Source organism: Delphinapterus leucas, chromosome X (genome assembly GCF_059928025.1).
Source record: "Delphinapterus leucas isolate spDelLeu-1000000601 "Yukka" chromosome X, BTC_Dleu_Yukka2, whole genome shotgun sequence".
NCBI lineage: Eukaryota > Metazoa > Chordata > Mammalia > Artiodactyla > Monodontidae > Delphinapterus > Delphinapterus leucas.
Window position 1 is genome coordinate 117,326,336 of NC_143150.1, and position 20,813 is coordinate 117,347,148.

At 39.5% G+C, this 20,813-nt stretch overlaps 1 protein-coding gene across 2 annotated transcripts in view; it reads right to left on the reverse strand.

The window, feature by feature from the left end:
- Positions 1–5,653: 5,653 nt before the first annotated feature.
- PPEF1 (protein phosphatase with EF-hand domain 1) overlaps positions 5,654–20,813 on the reverse strand; it is an 80,366-nt gene continuing 65,206 nt past the window's right edge. For both annotated transcript variants that reach the window (XM_089904739.1, XM_089904740.1), the window contains 4 exons: positions 19,357–19,463; positions 11,890–12,053; positions 10,148–10,232; positions 5,654–9,247 (listed from right to left, as the gene is read on the reverse strand). In XM_089904739.1, the coding sequence (XP_089760865.1) occupies positions 9,039–9,247; positions 10,148–10,232; positions 11,890–12,053; positions 19,357–19,463 (565 nt within the window). In that variant the 3' untranslated portion in view covers positions 5,654–9,038. The remainder of the gene's footprint in view (positions 9,248–10,147; positions 10,233–11,889; positions 12,054–19,356; positions 19,464–20,813) is intronic.

Genomic DNA, 20,813 nt, shown 5'->3' on the forward strand with positions numbered 1-20,813 from the left:
GGACACCGTATGCCAAACAACTAGCAAGACGGGAACACAACCCCACCCATTAGCAGAGAGGCTGCCTAAAATCATAAGGTCAGAGACACCCCAAAACACACCACCGGACATGGTCCCGCCCACCAAAAACACAAGATCCAGCCTCACCCCCCAGAACACAGGCACTAGTCCCCTCCACCAGGAAGCCTACACAACCCACTGAACCAACCTTAGCCACTGGGGACAGTCACCAAAGACAACGGGAACTATGAGAGTGGTAGTGTGGACATATGTACACTACCAAATGTAAAGCAGACAGCTAGTGGGAAGCAGCCGCATAGCACAGGGAGATCAGCTCTGTGCTTTTTGACCACCTAGAGGGGTGGGATAAGGAGGGTGGGAGGGAGACGCAAGAGGGAAGAGACATGGAGATACATGTATATGTATAGCTGATTCACTTTGTTATATTTATAAAGCAGAAACTAACAACAACAAAAACAACAACAAAAAGATGGCCAGCCATGGAACACAAGTGTCTAGGGGTCCAGACTTCAGAATATGAAAAACCATGTTATGTCTTGCCCGTAGCATATTATAACAAAATGGGACCTAGTGGTTTTTTAACTTATCAGCTTCTTTATTTATAAGCTGGGGATAATAAAAATGCCCATGTTATGACATTAGAAACCTTACGAGTCATTGACATAAAAAATACAGTAAGTCATAAAAAAAAAAAAACAGCAACAAGTAAATGTGAACAATATACAGGAAATGGATGATTCCTTCGCAAAACTGAAGCCACCAAAATAGACCAACCTATCAAGATCATTTGCCATGGACGAGATTGAAAAGGAGAGTAGCTGTCCACCATGAAAAAGGCACCAAGACCGCCTAAGCGCACAGCTGAATTTTATCTAACCTTTTGTGGACTAATGAGTCTGATGCTCTTTGCACCTGCTTCTCTCAAACTGAATGTGTACACAAGTGATGTGGGGCTCTTGTCAAAATGCCGATTTGGATCCATCAGTTCTGAGATGGGCCCAAGACTCTGCATTTCTAACCAGTTCCCAGGGGAGGCGGATGCTGTTGGTTCATGGACCCCACTTTGAGTAGCAAGGATTTAACTATTTCAGGCAGTAGGAAGAAAGATATAAGGTTCTCCAGTTCCCCACAAGGCCAGCATAACTTATATACCAAAACCAGACAAAGCTAATTTCAACAATAACAAATTCTCAAGCTCAATTTCATTTATAAATATAGATGCAAAGTCTAAAAAAATAGTAGCAAATAGACTCAGATATGAAATTAAAAATTAGAAAGTGCTTCAATATGAAGAAACCTAGCAATATGAGTCTTTTTTTTTAATTAAACTTTTTATTTATTTATTTTTGGCTGCATTGGGTCTTCGTTGCTGCTCGCGGGCTTTCTCTAGTTGCCGCAAGTGGGAGCTACTCTTTGTTGCGGGGCCCAGGCTTCTCTTGTCGCAGAGCACGAGCTTTAGGAGCACGGGCTTCAGTAGTTATGGCTTGCGGGCTCTAGAGTGCAGGCTCAGTAGTTCTGGCGCACGGGCTTAGTTGCTCCGTGGCATGTGGGATCTTCCCGGACCAGGGCTTGAACCCGTGTCCCCTGCATTGGCAGGCAGACTCCTAACCACTGCGCCACCAGGGAAGCCCACAATATGAGTCTTTATATCAAAAAACTAAGAGAAAATATAAGCATATTAATAGATGCTAAAAGCAGCCATTTCTAATTAAAACTTTAAGGAAAATAGGAATAGATGGAAACTAAGGATATTCATCAAAAACCAACAAAAATTATTTTAAATGTCAAAACACTAAAAATATTTAATTAAAATCATGGAGGAGACAGGGATGCACACTAACACCATTATTATTTAACTCTGCTTTAAGGCCGTAGTAGTTCTCAACCCCGGATGCCTATAAGAATCATCTGGAAAGCTTTCCAAAATATATACCAATTCAATCTCTGACCGTAGGGGCCTGGCACTAGAAATTTTTTTAAAAGCTTTCTGGCTGATGTTAATGCAACCTGGGGTAAGAACCACTGCCTTAGAGATGTCATCAAATGCAACATGTAAAGAAAATAAGACAGGTATAATTCTTTGGGAAAGAAGTGTAGGGTTGCCAGACAAAATACAGAACACCCAGTTAAATTTGAATTTCAAATGAACAATGAATACATTTTTAGGATAAGTATGTCCCATGCAATATATATTTCCAGACAGTCTTATTCTAAAAATTTATTGTTTATCTGAAATTCATATCTAACTGGGCATTCTGTATTTTTGTTTCCTATCTCTGGTAGCCTTGAAAGAACATATATAAATTAGATCTGTCTGCTCATACTATAACTGCCTACACTGAAAACCCAAGAAACACTATTAAAAAACTTTTAAAATTAATAACAATATTTGGTAAGAAGGCTGGATATCAGATATATTACAATAGAATTTTTTACTCTAACAATAACTACCTAGAAATGCAAATGGGGATAAGTTTTTCATTTATAATAGTGGCCAAAAATGATAAAATATTTAGGAATAAATTTAATATGAGAAACATAGACCCATAAAAGGAAACTTAAAATTTTCTATTAAAAGACAGAAAACAGGGACTTCCCCAGTGGTCCAGTGGTTAAGACTCTGCCTTCCACTGCAGGGGGCACAGGTTCGATCCCTGGTCAGGGATGCCTCATGGTGTGGCCGGGAAAAAAAAAAAAAATTGTATTAAAAAAAAAAAGCAGGATGGCTGAATAAAGGGCGATCCTTCATAGCACTAAATTATAATAGCCATTAAAAAGAATAAATTAATGGACAAAAACATTCCTGGCAGCACTGTCCATAATAACCCCAAAGCCTATCAGTAGAATGGATAAATTCTGGTATATTCACACAATAGGATATTATACAGTAACCAGAATGAACAAACTATAACTACATACATTACGAATGTCACAAATATATCATTAAAAAGGAGTATGGGGCTTCCCTGGTGGCGCAGCGGTTGAGAGTCTGCCTGCCAATGCAGGGGACACAGGTTCGTGTCCCGGTCCGGGAAGATCCCACGTGCCGCGGAGCGGCTGGGCCCGTGAGCCATGGCCGCTGAGCCTGCGCGTCCGGAGCCTGTGCTCCGCAACGGGAGAGGCCACAACAGTGAGAAGCCCACGTACCGCAAAAAAAAAAAAAAAAAAAAAAAGGAGTAAGTACTGAATGGTTCCATTTGTATAAAGCATAAAACAGGCTTAAAAGAAAATCTATGCTGTTACAAGTCAGGATGATGGTTACCGCCAGGTTGGGGTAGAGGGGGGTATATGGAAGGAGGCATGAGGGGGATGCTGGGACACTGGTAATGTTGTTTCTTGATCTGGGTGCTGGTTACATAGGTGTATTCATTGTGGAAATTCACCAAGCAGTACACTCATGATTTGTACATTAAAAAAAAGAAAAAGAATTACAGTTTACAGGGATCTCAACTAGGTATTGCTGGTTGAGAAAAGCAGAATGCAGAAAATTATGTATACTAAAATACCATTTTTATAGAGCATATAACAATAAACCACCTTGATTATGTAGTACTGTATATGTAAATATATATGAGGACATATTTAGCTCTATATAGGTCTATATGGGACAGATAAACATATGGAAGAGGCCATATAGGAAGTTAACATGACTTCCCTAGGTGAGGGCCATGCTTATGTTGGGGGAGGAAAGGTAGAAGGAAAAAAAAGTGTGCACCTGTCTTTTAAAGATTGTATAATATGATCCCATTTATGTTAAAAAAAAACAGTAAAGAAGAAAATTATTTAGAAATAAGTTCTAACAAAGTTTAAAAATTGAGACCCAGTAAATGACACATGCTGCATAATTAAAGCCCCATGTCATATTATGAACACTGTCCAGGTAAAAATATGAAGTCTCAAGATTATTAACAAATAGCAGTGGATACAAAAAGTCTATTTCTCAGCTTTTAGCAATGTGGTGGACTCAGACAACCTGAACATTCTTTTACTATAATCACCTATAAGTACTGAGTAAAATGTAACATAATTACATGTAAATGTACACCTAAGGTCACGAAAAATAAAAGCAAATCCCCAGGTGCCAAAAACAAAGAGGGAAGTGAAAAAGCACAGGGGTAAGTGCTTGAGCTACTAGCGGGTATTTGTCTCTAGAACCTATAGGGATTTGGTGTTAATTCCCACACAGGGGTAGCAAATGAAGCTTCGGGCTTTGGGAGGTAGGGAATTGGAACTGAGAACTTTATATAAAGCCAAGACCCTCAAAAGACTATTCTGTTTATGAAAGGATTTAAAAACAAGAGAGACCACAGGACACAGGGCTTTGGGTGGGAGAAAAAAAAGAAAAGCTCTCCGAGAATTCAAAACCACAGGACCTCAATTCACATCACTTTTACTCTACCCACATAGTGCAGAAACTGCAGACGAAAAAGTAATGGAAGATTTATTCCTCAAGCAGTGATACTCCTGACACACAAAGCAGAAGCAAACAAAAAACTTCTCTGAAGAGATGCTCCCACAACCCAAATACCACGGGATTTTCACAGAAAAAAATATAAGCCCTGCTAATAATGAGTTCACAATAAAAAAATGTCAAAGCCCCTGAGTGAACAATCCAACCTGTTCAAGTCTGCACATACAAGAAACATCCATTTCTACCCCCAGGAGCTCCAAATACATAGAGAGAAACAGAAAGAGATTATAAAAGAAATACACATAAAATGACTGAAGACTAGAAAGGAAGCAATCAGATCTTTAGAGCTAAACCCCATGAAATTACGAACTTTTAGGGAATATATGGAACTTCTAGAGAGTATAATTGATTCTCATTATTTGCAGTAGTTATGTTCTATATAATCGCTATATAATGAATTAGTGAATACTGAAGCATCGCTCCTTTGCGAAATACAGGGTTTGGTCCTTGCGAGCCTATGGTCACAACATTTCCGTCGGCTGATCAATAACATAACCTTGTTTTATGTGTGCTTCTGTTTAAAGACAACTCATTTAATATATATTGTTGATTCATTAACACTGAACTCACAGCAGCACTGTAACTCAGGCCTGAGTGAACCTTACCTAATACACGTATTTTCTTCTTAAGGCACCTCACAGCCTTCTTGCATTTAGGAACACTAGATAGTACTTCAGCACTACACATGGGGCTATTTTAGACACCGAGATCGCCAACAAAAAAGCATAAAAATGCAAAAAATAAGGCACTAAATACACCTCAAAAAGGTCACTTGTTTACAGTATGAGAGCAGACACAAGAAGGCAGAACGTCGCCTTGTCCCACCACAGCTGGGAATGTGTACAACTCAAAATAAACTCACTCCTTTGCACATGACCACCGTAAATATTCATTTTGGGTTACACATAAATTTTAGAGAGTAGGTGAATTTGCAAATACAAAATCCACAAATAAGGATCCACTGTATCTTTACGGCATTTCCAGAGTTGGAAAGGATATTTTTGTTTTTAGACAAGATACAAAAAGCACAAATTATAAAGGAAAAGACTGATAAATTGAAATAAAATAAATTGAAATTTAAAACTTAGTTGAAAACATATGTCAGAAAGGAAGTGAAAAATCAAGTCACAGACTGGGATAAGATATCTGCTTCCCGGGAGATCAGCTCGGTGCTTTGTGACCGCCTGGAGGGGTGGGATAGGGAGGGTGGGAGGGAGGGAGACGCAAGAGGGAAGAGATATGGGAACATATGTGTATGTATAACTGATTCACTTTGTTATAAAGCAGAAACTAACACACCATTGTAAAGCAATTATACCCCAATAAATATGTTAAAAAAAAAAAAAGATATCTGCTTCCCAAATCAAGAACAGAGAATTCGTACCAAGAAGCGTTTTAAAGTTCCTAGACATCAGTAAGAAAAAGACAAATAGCTATTAGAAAAATGAGCAAAGGATAAGAATAAGCATTTTCTTAGAAAACAGACTGACCAACAAACTAATGAAAAGATGCTCAATCTCATTTGCAATGAAGAAATATAAATTAAAAATATTTCACAACTCTATACATATAAATTTTAAAAATATATACATATACGTATATATACATACTTTGTAAAACTGAAGTGTGGTTAAGCACAACTCATGTCAGGCATAAGTTTACAACATTAAATGATAATCTTTAGTAAAATCAAAGGACGTTTTTAGGTAAAATTTCCAACAAAGGCATATAATTAATTCCAGGGATTAGAAACCCAAGGGAGAAAATGAGAGTTGCAGGAGGAAGCCCGAGAATAAATAACCAAATGACATTCAGGAAGCAACAACAAAAGACTCATCTGGTTCTGCCAGAGATTGGACGTTTCTTAAAACAACTATTCCGGGATGAGCAGTGTATTTTCACGTGAGATAATGCAGCAGCAGCTCTGCACACGTCAGCTTATACACATTCAGAGCACACGTTTTTTTAAGATTCTGTTTTTCCAGAACCACTCTCAGTACCAAATTCTGTATCAATCAGGGTTCAACCAGAGGCCAAGCCAGTAGGAGATATATATACGTGTGCGTGTGTGTGTGTATAAACAGTTGAAGTGGCTTGTGCAAATGTGGGAGCTGGCTAAGCAGGCTCCGTAAGGCTGTTGACACCATACCTGATTCCGGAGCTCGAAGTCCACAGGGCAGGCAGTCAGGGAAGATCCAGAGCAGGCTCAAACCCACAGGCACAAGCTGGCACCCCACAAGAACGGACTAAAGCCTGAGGCCTTGGCGACCTGAAGAAGCCAGGGCCCTTCATCATGGCGGTAAACACGCACACTGGGCCCGAGGAACCTCATCATGGCGCTAAACACACACACCTGGCCCGAGAATCGCATCATGGCGCTAAACACACACACCTGGCCCGAGAATCGCATCATGGCGCTAAACACACACACCTGGCCCGGGCGGCCATCACGGAGCTAAACACACACAGTGGTCCCGGGAATCGGAGCAGCTAACAGGGGAGCCAGGGGACTGTAGAGCAATTGCAGGCCTAGCTGCTGCTTCACACCCACAAGGTGAATCGGCAGCTCAGCAAGAGCGTGTGGGAGCTACACAATGGTTGCCGCTTCTCTTTGCCTTCCAACTCTCTCAGGAATCTCCACTGTGGCCCACCTTAACCAGAAACATACAAGAAGGGGAATTCTGAGAAATGTAGTTCAGCCTAGCCAAACCGACACATTCTTTAATGGTTATGTGTCTCTTTAGCCCCTCCTATTGTTCTTGAGTTAGCATTAGTAAATTATATTTTTCCCCAGGAAAATTATGCACAATGACCAGAAAATGTAGTATCTTTGTTAACTGATTGCTTAGTATTTGAGACATGTTTTGTGGTCTAATACATGATCAGTTTTTATAAATGTTCCATAAGTGCTTGGAAATAATGTGTATTCTCTAAAACTGATTGCAGAGTATACATATACATACATGATCAGGTGGATTAACTGGGTTGTCCAATTTTCTATACACAAGTTTTTTATTTACGTGCTCAATTACTGACAGAGGTATATTAAAAATCTCCCTCTATCAATTTCTCCTATTAGTTATATCAATTTTTGCATTATCAATTTTAAAGCTCTAATTTTTTAGATGCATATCAGTTTATAAAGTATTACATCTTCCTGGTGAATCATTCCTTTTAGCATTCAGTAATGACCTTTTTATACCTAATAATATTATTCTTTGCCTTAAAGTCTATCCTGTCCAAAGTTAATATTGCTATGATTTTAATTATGCTCTCTTTTTTCCTAACCTTGGGGTTTCTTTTTTAATTTTATTTATTTTTGGCTGTGTTGGGTCTTCATTGCTGCAGACAGGCTTTCTCTAGTTGTGGTGAGCAGGGGCTACTCTCTGTTGCAGTGCACGGGCTTCTCATTGTGGTGGCTTCTCTTGTGGAGCATGGGCTGTAGGCGCGCAGGCTTCAGTTGTTGCAGCACACAGGCTTCAGTAGTTGTGGCGCACAGGCTCAGTAGTTGTGGCTAGCGGGCTCTAGAGCACAGGCTCAGTAGTTGTGGCACACGGGCTTATGTGCTCCGTGGCACGTGGGATCTTCTTGGACCAGGGATCGAACCTGTGTCCCCTGCACTGGCAGGTGGATTCTTATCCACTGAGCCACCAGGGAAGTCCCCCCTGCCCCTGGGGTTTCTTTTACTTACTTGCCAGCTCAGCTACGCATTTTTAAAAGATATCTGTTATATGTGATCCATTATGTCTGGTGTGTGTAGCAGGATATCTAACTTGGCATATTCATAGATCTTGAAGTTCTCAAACTTCAAGAGGAAAATGAAACATATACTCACCTTCAAACAGAAATCTCTTATTATGTTTGATAGGCCATCAGAATGGCAGAATAAATTGCACAACGTATGCATCACCAAGGCCCCATCTTACCAGTGAAGGTGTCAAACCATATTAATTATAGGGCTCAGTCTGAATGTACTCACTTTCTATCTCCAACAGACAAGAAAAAAATATGCTTTTTCAAACAATACACTCCCACAGCTTCCCCCGAAGATTCTGATATGGCCCCCATCCCTGAAGGTGGTTCCCTCACAGCTGAAAATCACTGGTTTATGATATCTCCAAAGAAGATTACAGTTTAAAGATGGAAATATTTTTAATAGTTTGGTATTCCTCCTCCCATCCCTCAACCACTCACAGATGTTGTACTTTCCTCTGGTATTCTATGGGTTCTTTTCAATATGTTTACAAACTGCTCAGGTCTCCTGGTTAGGTGGCATCCAAGAGACCAACACTAGGCTCAAATCCAGTTACTACCTGGCAGTGTGTCAGTCCCGCCACTGGAGCCAAATCCTATCAGCTGACATTTAACCTAGTCTTCCCAATAGCAGTTTACTAGGGGCTTCCAATACCCACATTATACATCTGTTCATGGTGTGAATTGGGGTCTACTTTTCTCTACTACTCACTATGAATTTCAAGGGTCGTGGCAAAGATTGTGTCAGTGATTTGGGCCGACTGTTTACAAGGAGAGAAAGCCCTAATTCTTGTTAAGCAACCTTGGTGTCTGATTTACTCAACTTGTCAAATTTATGCACTACATAGAAAGCCTTTAAAAACTCATTAAAATCAATGCTTCCATCTTTGTTTAAGTCCATCCTTTCGGCGAGCTCATCTAACTGGGAATCATCAACACAGACACGGTAGTGACTTTTGAAAAGTTTCCATATGCTACGAAATTCTTCCATGGAGATCAGGCCTAAAAGAATATAGGAGAAGGTCATGAGTGTTCATTTTAAGACCCACCTTAGAGAGGGGTGGGGAAAGCCATACTGACTGAATAGTCCCAATTAGCAGCTCACTAACATGCCTGACCATCGAGACACTGAAGGAAATGGAAAAGTAAGATTGTAAATATAAGAAACAATATGTCACTTTCAACTACCAAGTGATCCTGAGATTATTCTAAAGCTGGAATGAGTGAACAGTGAAGGAATGGGGCGGGGGAGATTGTAGATGTGGTACTATATGTAGCATGGAAATTACAAGATCTAAAACCTAAGGGAGAGGGACATGGAAGGAGGGCAGAGAGGAGAGCTACATCAAAGCAGAGGGAGAATTAACACTGGGACTCAAAAAGAGGATTGCAAACAGTGGCTCTGCCATTTTCTATAGGCAGTAATTTACTTTTGTGTTTTGATTATTGATTTTTTGGTATTCAATGGTCTCTGCAGTTGGGGATTATCTGATGATTTTTTTTTAAGTTTGAAAATAAATAATTGCGCATCAAAGCTAAGCAGAAAATGAGTTCTTAGTCCCCAAAACAGAATCAGAACTCTAGGAATTATTTTTATTGCCAGGAATAAGTACAATTTTTAAATGGACAGTGAATTATCTTTTCATCTGTGCTGGTGATTTACAAAAGGAGCTATTCTTGTCTGAATGGATATATAAGCCTATACTATATGGACTCGAATAGAGAGTCTGTGGCCAAACTAAAAAACACAATAATATTAAACATGAGTTTATCCCTATCCCCCACCCCTGAGTTAAATCAAGTTTGGATGAAGAATGCAATAGATGAAAACAGAATTCTGGTTTAAAAAAACAGACTAGCCTTTGCTTTCTATTGCTACTGAACCAATCAAAGTGAACCTACCTGAGTGATTAGAGTCAATGACATTAAAGATGATTTGCAGGTCAGATCGGTATCTGTACACTGTTTCAATCAGAGTAGACTGAACCTAAAATAAAGACTGTCTAAGTGTTAAGACATATAGAATTTATAACAGGTCAATTTTAGTAAAAGTAACAAACACACGACATGGTCACCAATTCGAAGTATGTGATTTAGATAGAAATTTGAGAAGGCAGGCCTTCCTTGGAGGCCCAACCCTCTTAAATCAGATAAAAGACCATGCTCTTGCGTTCTGTAGCGCCTGCAGTCTCTGTTCCTTAGGGGACGGGCCAAAGCGAATCTGTGTGCCAGGCTCTGCACTGACAGCTTCTATGGATTATTTAATTCAGTCCTCAATGTAGTGGAATAACTGAGGACATGGAAAGGAGACGTGACCCATGAGCCCCCCCCCAGCAAACCGGGGGCATGCGAATAAGCCAGAACTGCAAACAGTCCTGGATGCTTTGAGCCCCCCGCCCCCTGGCAAACCGGGGGCCTGCGAAGAAGCACTGAGTGCTTTGGGCACTGATCCATGAGATGTCCTCAGTATAATCAGAATGGTGGGAACGCAAGGAAATGTCCTTGTGCTACTTCAGTATAATCAGAATGGTGGGAACGCAAGGAAATGTCCTTGTGCTGCTTTTGCGCTCAAGGACGAAGCACGGCATGTCTTCAAGAAAGCCCATTGTTGCTTGTATAATCAATAAAAGCATATGTTTCTGCTTTGGCATTTCTGGAATGTTAAGAAAACAAGTCTTAAAATGAAAACACAGATAATGCTTAAATAAAAGCTACCACAGCAGGACAGACGGCGCTGTATTGCCTGAGCAAGCGGCAGCCCTCTACTGCTGTGCCTCGGCATAATTCATCTCGTGTGATGAGCTTGCTTTCGGCCCTGTCATAAGAAAACTGCAACACCTCAACAATAGCCCCAAGGAACAGAACTATTATTATGCCCATTTTACAGGCTGGAAGACAGAGAGGTAAAGTAAGTTTCCCAAGGTTCACATAGCTGGTAAGTGGGATTTGAATCTTGGCCTGAAGCCAAGGCCTGGGAGCTTAGCCACCATGGTAAAATGTCTCTCAAGTGAAGCCAAAAGCCTCCTTTCTGTGGATATTTTAGTTTCCCACGTGCAGTTTTACTTCCCTTTTCCTGCTCAACTTCTCAACTCTCCTGCAAACAATCACCCCAGTTCTAGTTCCCATCAACTCACTTTCAGCCCAATATTATAACTAATTGCTGATGAGTTGTTAACTAATAAGCACTGGGGGTCTGACAACTCTCCCTGGGGTATTCCCATTTTAATAAGAAATTCTAAATTTTAAAATTCTTTAAGGTATAAGATGTCATATCAGTAAGTCTATACTTACTGACAGTTAATAGGAGTATGTTGAGTATTTTAAAGAGTATTATATGAAAGAATAGATGTCATATATGCCCTTCTGGTGGACAGCACTTAAGAGAAGAATCACATATGTGACACAGATTTGCTTACAGAAGCCTTTTCTTCTTTTTTCTTTTTGCCTATCCTTAGAACACACAAACTTCCTGAACAGATCACAATGTATCTGGAAGATCCCCCTTAGGTCTTTCCTAAGAGTGCCATGCCCACCCATTAGACGATTCCACTCCCAACTTTTCAAAGAACTAAGGAACTCTTAAAAGTCGTCCAAAGGCTGTTTGACGCCAGCCAGGTTTTAGCCGGGGGCTGTGTTTCACTTACCTCTTTCACAGGTTTCTGAATGTGGATATCCTGGAAGCTGGACATGTAGTCAATATTTCCATCTTTGTCTGTGGTTACCAGATGTGAACTCAGGGATCTCCATGGCAAGTTCAGCCCCAAAATGTTCTCCATGGAAAAAGCCCACTGGCCCACAGAAAGTTTTCCTAACGACAACAGCAACAAAGCCCATATAATTGGTTGATAATTTGATAAAAAAATGCAACCTCATCAATGGAGCAAGCAGACAGCCTTGGTTTTGAGGCCTGGGTGCCTCTGCTCCCCTTTATGATCTGTCCTACCAGACCCCCCGACTCTGAGGGAGGAATAACCTTTGGGGTTCTGCAAGTCTTTCCTTTACTGTTATGGGTAAGCAATCAGAATTTGGGTATGCTATATTTTTTCCCTTTTTTTTTTTTTTGTGGTACATGGGCCTCTCACTGTTGTGGCCTCTCCCATTGCGGAGCACAGGCTCCGGACGCGCAGGCTCAGCGGCCACGGCTCATGGGCCCAGCCGCTCCGCGGCATGTGGGATCTTCCCGGACCGGGGCACGAACCCATGTCCCCTGCATCGGCAGGCAGACCCTCAACCACTGCACCACCAGGGAAGCCCCGCTTTTCTTATTAACAAAGTAAGGTATGTTTATAATAGAAGATTTGAAAACACAAAAGGATATAAAGGATAAAAGATTACTTTTATTTTTAACATTTGGGCATATTGTTCATGTCTCATTTTCCCAGGTAATATCCTTTCATCCCCTAAAATTATATGTAGTTTTTTGAAATATAAGTACCTTTATTTTTTCTGATTATTAAAGATATGTTCTTCCATGTATATAAACATGTATATATAAATGTATATATATTTTATCTTTCTTAAAGCCAAATATACGTTATACCATATGTTTTACATACGTGTATTACATATGGCAACACACACACATAACAAACATATATATTCTAGCCTGAATTTTTACTTACAATAAATCATGGACATGCATCTATGTTAATAAACATAGATCTACATCATTCTTTTCACGGCTGTGAAACTATTCCATTATTTTCTTAGGATCATTCCTAGAAGTGGAATTGCTGGATCAAAGGGTATGTACATTTTTAAGCCTTTTGATATATATCGCCAAACTGCTCTCAAGAAAGAGTAGCCAGGGGGCTTCCCTGGTGGGGCAGTGGTTAAGAATCCGCCTGCCGATGCAGGGGACACGGGTTCGAGCCCTGGTCCGGGAAGATCCCACATGCGGTGGAGCAACTAAGCCCGTGCGCCACAACTACTGAGCCTGCACTCGAGTCTGCGTGCCACAACTACTGAGCCCGCGTGCCACTACTGAAGCCCGCACACCTAGACCCCGTGCTCCGCAACAAGAGAAGCCACCGCAATGAGAAGCCCATGCACCACAATGAAGAGTAGCCCCCGCTTGAGGCAACTAAAGAAAGCCCACGTGCAGCAACGAAGACCTAATGCAGCCATAAATAAACAAACAAACAAATAAATAAATTTATTAAAAAGCAAAAAAGAGAAAGAAAGAGTAGCCAGGGACTTCCCTGGTGGCGCAGTGATTAAGAATCCGCCTGCCAATGCAGGGGACATGGGTTCGATCCCTAGTCCAGGAGGATCCCACATACTGCAGAGCAACTAAGCCCATGCGCCACAACTACTGAGCCTGCGCTCCAGAGCCCACGAGCCACAACTACTGAAGCCCGTGTACCTAGTCCGCACGCTCCACAACAAGAGAAGCCACCACAATGGGAAGCCCACGCACTGCAAGGAAGAGTAGTCCCTGCTTGCCACAACTAGAGAAAGTCCGCATGCAGCAACGAAGACCCAACACAGCCAAAAATAAATTAGTTTAAAAAAAAAAGAGTAGCCATTTTACATCCCCACCAAGACGATTCCCCAAACACTTACCTGCTAAGGACATAATTCTTTTTTTTTTTTAATTGAAGTTTAACGCATACAGAAAAGTTCACAAAACAAATACAGAACTCAGTGAATTATCACAAAGGAGTTTCTTATGCAACCACCACCAAGGACAAGAAATACAACATTGCCAATATCCAAAAGCCCCCTCTGTGGACCCTCATAATTACTATCACCTCCCACTTTCCCAAGGAGAGTCACTATATTGATTTCTAACACTATAATTTACTTTTTGCCTTTTTTGATCTATATATAAACAGAATCATAAAGTAAATATTTTGGGAGGAATCTTACTTCCTTTGCTCAACACTAAGTTCATGAGATTCAGCCATGTTGTTTTGTGATATTGGAGCTGAACCCTGCAAATATTTCTCCTTTGACACCTGGCATAATGCTAGGCTTTGTCAGCAGAGGGTGCAGGAAGAATGCTCTAAGACATAGCAGAAGAAACGGCTCTGGTGTACTTTGCTTCTTGCTTCTACAGCATAGCATGGCTGCTAGGTGTGTGGGAAATGCAGTGGCACCCACTCTCTAGTGAATTTCATGGACACCACAGTGGGTGGTTCCCTTGCCAGCAGTGTGTGGGAGACACAGTGGTGCATAGCCCAAAGAGAGTTTTGATGGCACCACAGTGGGTGGCTCCATTCTCTTCCTAGCCCACTAGCTACAGACCAACTCTGACCTGAGACACCTCAGTGAACTTTCACCCCATCCAGCGGGCCAGAGTGACACCCTCTCCAAGGAGGTCTGAATCTTAGCCTTGGTTGGAAGTAGGGGACTCTTCCAAGTTTGTTCCTTCCTTGGATACTCTCTCTCAGCCTTAGAGACAGTAGTTGTTCCCTACACTTTCTGTTCTTGTTTTCTTTAGAGTTCTCTTTTATTCCTACTAGTAATTAATCACCTTTTACTAGTTTATAATTCTTTATATTTTTTCCTTGTTCAAATTACTGATGTGGTTTTCTTTCTCCTGAATAGATTCTGACTGATACACTAGTATATGGAAGTGCAATCAATTTCTGTTTATTGACCTTGAGGTTCTACAACTTGCTAAATTCACTTATTAATTCTAACAGTTTTTCTGTGGATTTATTTGGCATGTTGTCTATGCACAGTGACATTTTATTTCTTCTTTCTAAGCCTTATCATTTTATTTAACTTACCTTATTGTACTGGCTAGCATCCCTAGTACAAAGTTGAACAGAGTCTTGACAGGGGGCCTCTTATTAGTTTCCTATTGCTGCTCTAACAAATTACCATAGAGTTAGTGGCTTAAAATAACACATATTTATTCTCTTACAGTTCTGGAGGTTAGAAGTACAAAATCAGTTTCACTGGGCCAAAGTCAAGTGTCAGCAGGGCTGGTTCCTTCTGGAGGCTCTGAAGGGAGAATCTCTTTCCTTGCCTTTTTCAGCTTCTAATGGCTGCCTATATTCCTTGGCTTGGGGCACCTTCCTCCATTTTCAAAGGGCATTATTTCAATATCTGCTTCCATCATCACATCACATTCTCCTCTGATTCTGACTCTTCCTATGTCCCTCTTATAAAGACCATTGTGATTACGCCAGACCCACCTAGATAATGCAGGATAATCTGCTCAGGTCAAGATCTTTAACTTAATCACATCTGCAAAGTCCCTTTTGCCAAATAAGGTAACAGTCACAGATTCTGGGGATTAGAATGTGGATATATTATGGGAAGGGGCATTATTCAGCCTGCTACAGCATCCTTTCCTCATTCCCAAACTTAGAAGGAAAGGTTTCAACATGTCTCCATTAAGTATGCTATTTTCTATAGGCTTTGGTAGATATCCTTGATGAGATTAAGGAAGTTTACTTCCATTTTTAGTTTTCTAAATGTTTTTTAAACCCATGAAACCAGGGCGAAATACATGAAACAATTTTTTTCTTGAGAGAATTATATTACCTCTTTAAGTTTTGTTAAGTGGTGAATTACACTGATTGATTTTCAAATGCTAAAACAACCTAGAATTCCTAGTGTTCCTAGAATAAACTAAACTCTGTTCTGATACACTAACCTTTTGCTATTATTTCATTATTTCTTCCAGGATTTTTTTCATCTAAATGTATGAGTGATATTAGCTTTTAATTTTCCTTTTCCATAATGTTCTTCTTAGGTTTTGGTATCAAGGTTATGCTGACCTCCTAAAATCATCTTGAAAGTGTTCCCTTGAGAATTCCCTGGTGGTCCAGTGGTCAGGACTCCGTGCTTTCACTGCCAAGGGCACGGGTTTGATCCCTGGTCTGGGAACCCTCAAGCCATGTGGCACAGCCAAAAAAAAAAAAGAAAGTGTTCCCTCTATTTCTATTCTCTGGAAGAGTTTCTGTAACACTGGTTTCATTTCTTTCTTAAAATATTAAATATGCATACTGTAATGGCTAATGAAGCTATATGAACTCAGAGCTTTCTATGTGGAAAGTTTCAAAATTTCAGATCCAATTTCTTTAATAGTTATAGGATTGTTCAGATTTTCTATTTCTTTTTGTGTCAGTTTTTATAAGTGTATGTGTACATATATATTTTAAGAATGTGTCCATTTAATCTAAAGTTTCCATTTATTAGCATAAGAATTTCCATAATATATCTTATGATCCTTTTAATATCTGTAAAGTCTGTAGTAATGTCCCCCCTTTCAATCCTGGCATCAGTTATTTGGTCTCGCTTTCTTTCTCTCCTTATGAGGGTTATATCAACATTTTCTTCAAAGAACCACTTTTTTGTTACTTTGTTAATCACAGTTTCATCTTTTAAAATATATACATTGAAGGATATCAATGCCTCTCTAATTTGCATCCCATAAGTTCTGATATGTTGTATTTTCATTACTCAATTTCAGCATTCTAACTTCCACTGTGATTTCTTCTTTGATCCAAGGGTTATTTAGAAGTGTATTTCTCATTTCCAAGCCCAAGGGGATTTTCTAGCTACCTTATGTAATTGAGTTGTAGCTCAATTCACTATGTCAGAGAATTTATTCTATATGTTTCCAATACAAAATTTGTTGAGATTTACTTTATGTTCCATTTAATGGTCAATTTTTGTAAATGTTCCATTTGTGCTTGACAGCAATGTATATTCTGCAATGTTGGATGCACAGTTCTATATAATAAATATGTCTTTTAGGGAACATTAGCTAATCTTTTTGTCTGTTTATACTTTCGGTTCCTGTGAGAGAGGAGTGTTAAAATCTCCCACTATGATGGTAGGTTTTTCTACTTCTACTTGTTCAGTGCATTTTTGTTTTACATATTTTTGAAGGAGGCTATATTAATAGGTGCATACACATTTAGAATGGATTTAGTTGGAAAACTGAATATTTTATCATAAAGTGTTCCTTTATTTTTCTAGTAATGTATATCTCCTTGAAGTCTACTTTGTCTGATATTAATACAGCTGTTCCTACTTTGTTTTTGTTAGTGTTTTCATGTTGTATCTTTTCGTAAATTTTATTTTCAATGTTTTGTACAGATTTCCCCTGACGTAAAATGCAGTTACATCCCAATAAACCTATCATAAGTTTAAGATATTGTGAGTAAAAAATGCATTTAATATTTACATCTAACCTACTGAACAGCATAGCTTAGCCTAGCCTACCTTAAATGTGCTCAGAACACTTACATTAGCCTATAGTTGGGCAAAATCATCTAACACAAAACGTATTTTATAGTAAAGTGTCGAATATCTCATGTAATTTATTGAATACTGTACTGAAAGTGAAAAACAGAATGGCTGTATGGGTATGGAATGGTTGTAAGTGTATTGGTTGTTTACCCTTGTGATCTGTGGCTGACTGGGAGCTGTGGCTCAATGCTACTTCCCAGCATCATGAGAGAGCATTCTACCGCATATTGCTAGCCTGGGAAAAGATCAAAATTCAAAATTCGAAGTATGGTTTCTACTCAATGCATATGGCTTTCACACCATTTTAAAGTTGAAAAATTGTAAGTTGAACCACCATAAATTGCGGACCACCTGTATATATGACTCTACTGTCTACTGGCTTCTGTTGCAACTGCTGAGAAGTCTGACGTCACTCTAATTGTTGTCTCTGTAGCACCGTGTGTTTCCTCTGCTTGCTTTTAAGATTTTCTCTTCACTGTTGGTGCTCTGCAGTTTCACCACAAGTGTGTGTAGGTGTGAATTTAATTTTATTTACCCTATTTGAGAATCACTGTTCCTCTTTACCTGTGAATTTGAGTCTTTCAACAGTATTGGAAAAGTCTCAGCCATCATCATGTCAAATATATTCTCTCTTACATTCTCTCCTCCTGGGACCCTGATTAGATGTATGTTACACATTTGATTCTTAATCTTTCTAATTCTTTTTTTTTTTTTTTTTTTTGCGGTACGCGGGCCTCTCACTGCTGTGGCCCCTCCCGCTGTGGAGCACAGGCTCCGGACGCGCAGGCCCAGTGGCCATGGCCCACGGGCCCAGCCACTCCGCGGCACGTGGGATCCTCGCGGACCGGGGCACAAACCCGTGTCCCCTGCATTGGCGGGCAGACTCTCAACCACTGTGCCACCAGGGAAGCCCTCTAATTCTTTTTTAAGCAATGTCTAATCTTCTGTTAAACCCACTCACTATGTTTTCTTAATGAGTTTTTATATCTATATAAAATAAAAATGGTTCTTCTTTAAATCATTTTCAAATGCGTATTTGTGATTCCATCTTTCATTTCTTTAAACATTTTCTTTGTCAGTAATTTTTTATTTTGTATTTGATAATTCCAATATATGATGTCCTTGGGAAACTAATCTGTTGCTTATTGTTTCTGCTGACTCTCCCTTGTGGTAGCTTGTCCCCTTGTTTGTTTGGTGATCTTCAGTTGTGACCTCACATTAGTTGATCTTAATCTCTGGATATACTAGCGGCCCAAATTAGGGACACTTCCCATGAAGACGGATTTGCATTTGCTTGCCAGGAGTTGGGGGCACTACAGACGTAGGACTATTTTAGTCACTTTGAGGATCTAGGCTTAATGTTGTCGGTCTCAAATTCAGCTTATCCATCTTTCTACTATCCTATGGTTTAGTCTCAGGATTGACTGCTACACCAATATTAGTATTTGCCCCCAGGACAATCTAGCCTTTTGTGCTTGCTTGCTGCTCCATGTTCCAACATGTGGTTTTAAAAATCCTTTAATGGGGAGAGGAAATGCAGCCTAGAGATTTATCTTAATTACTGTGAGGCTGGTAAATGCATTAAACTAATGTATCCTCTAGAATCTAGCTGTTTCTAAACAGGAGGACCTTCCAGAGTGTCTAGTCAAACATACTACCAGAAGAGGAGTCTAATTCTGGGTTGCTGTTGTTTTTTTAAGTTGAAAGAAGCTTACTGAAAAGGAGGAATATGCTTTTGTCCAAGCATATAATGGATTATATTTCATTTTTATCGCTATCATTCCTTGCTGGTAAAAGTAGAAAACTGAAATCTTAAGGAAACAAAGAAAATGAAAACTAATTTCTATGTAACCTGGTATGTTAAGAAATGGTAAGCATTACATAATTTTTTTTACCTGATTTACTGCTGTCTTGAAGTTGGAAAACACGAATGAGGTCAGTTTTTTGTGAAATCATTCTCTCTTTTAACATCCTGATGGCTCTACTTTCAACAGCATTCATCCTATGTTAAGAAAATAATTATTGGGTGAAAGTTACATAAGTCATCCTGTTCTGTTTCATTTTAATATGATTTGTTGCCACTCACCAGTTTCTACATTAAATGAACTGTCTAACTTAACAAATAGCATATTACTAGGTGGTGAATGTGTTTATATGTATGTGTGTGTGAAATTTTAAAAGGATTATCACCGATATTTTCTTTTTGATTTCAAAGATTCACATGAGGGCTTCCCTGGTGGCGCAGTGGTTGAGAGTCCGCCTGCCGATGCAGGGGACACGGGTTCGTGCCCCGGTCCGGGAAGATCCCACATGCCGCGGAGTGGCTGTGCCCGTGAGCCATGGCCGCTGAGCCTGCGTGTCCGGAGCCTGTGCTCCGCAATGGGAGAGGCCACAACAGTGAGAGGCCCGCGTACCGCAAAAAAAAAACAAAAAACCAAAAATAAAACAAAGATTCACATGAACAATTAGTGTACGAGAATATCCAAGACAAGAAGGAAAACAAAGAGGGACTTGCTATAGCAGATGTTGAAATTTACCTTAAAGTTACTTAAACAAAACAGCAGGTATTGACACAAGAGAAGACAGATACATACATGAATAGAATAGAATTTTCATAAATATAGTGAACTATAATATATATGGGAACAATATATATGACAAAGGAGGTATTAAAATTCAGTAGAAAAGGACGATTTTTAAAAATAGTGCTAGCACAATTAATGCCTGGATGTTAAACTTCTACCTCAGACCATTTACAAAAATAAATTCAAAATAAAGGAGGAACAAAGTAGTCATGAGTCACCCCCAAAAAGCAAAATGGCAGATGTAAATCCAACCATATCAATAATAACATCGTATTTGAATGGATTAAATAAATAAAAAAGCAGAGATTGTGAGACTGAATTAAAAAAATAAGATCCAACTATATGTTGTCTACAGGAGACACACTTTAGTTTCAAAGATACAAAGAGTTTGAAAGGAAAAAGTATACCATGCAAACAGCAATCAGAAGAGAGTTAGAGTGGCCATACTAATAGGAGACAAAATAGACTTTAAGACAAAAGCTATTACTAGAGAAAAAGAGGGATATTTTATAATGATAAAAGAACCAATCAGTCAAGAAGATGAAATAATTATAAAACATATATGAAACTAACAACAGAGCCCAAAGCTACATGAAACAAAAACTGACAGAATTGAGGGGGCAAATAGACAATTCAACAATAACAGTTGGGGACTTCAGTACTCTACTTTCAATAACAGATAGAACAACTGGGCAGAAAATCAAAAAGGATATAAAAGACTTGAACAGCACTATAAACCAATTGGATCTAACAGATTTGTATAAAAC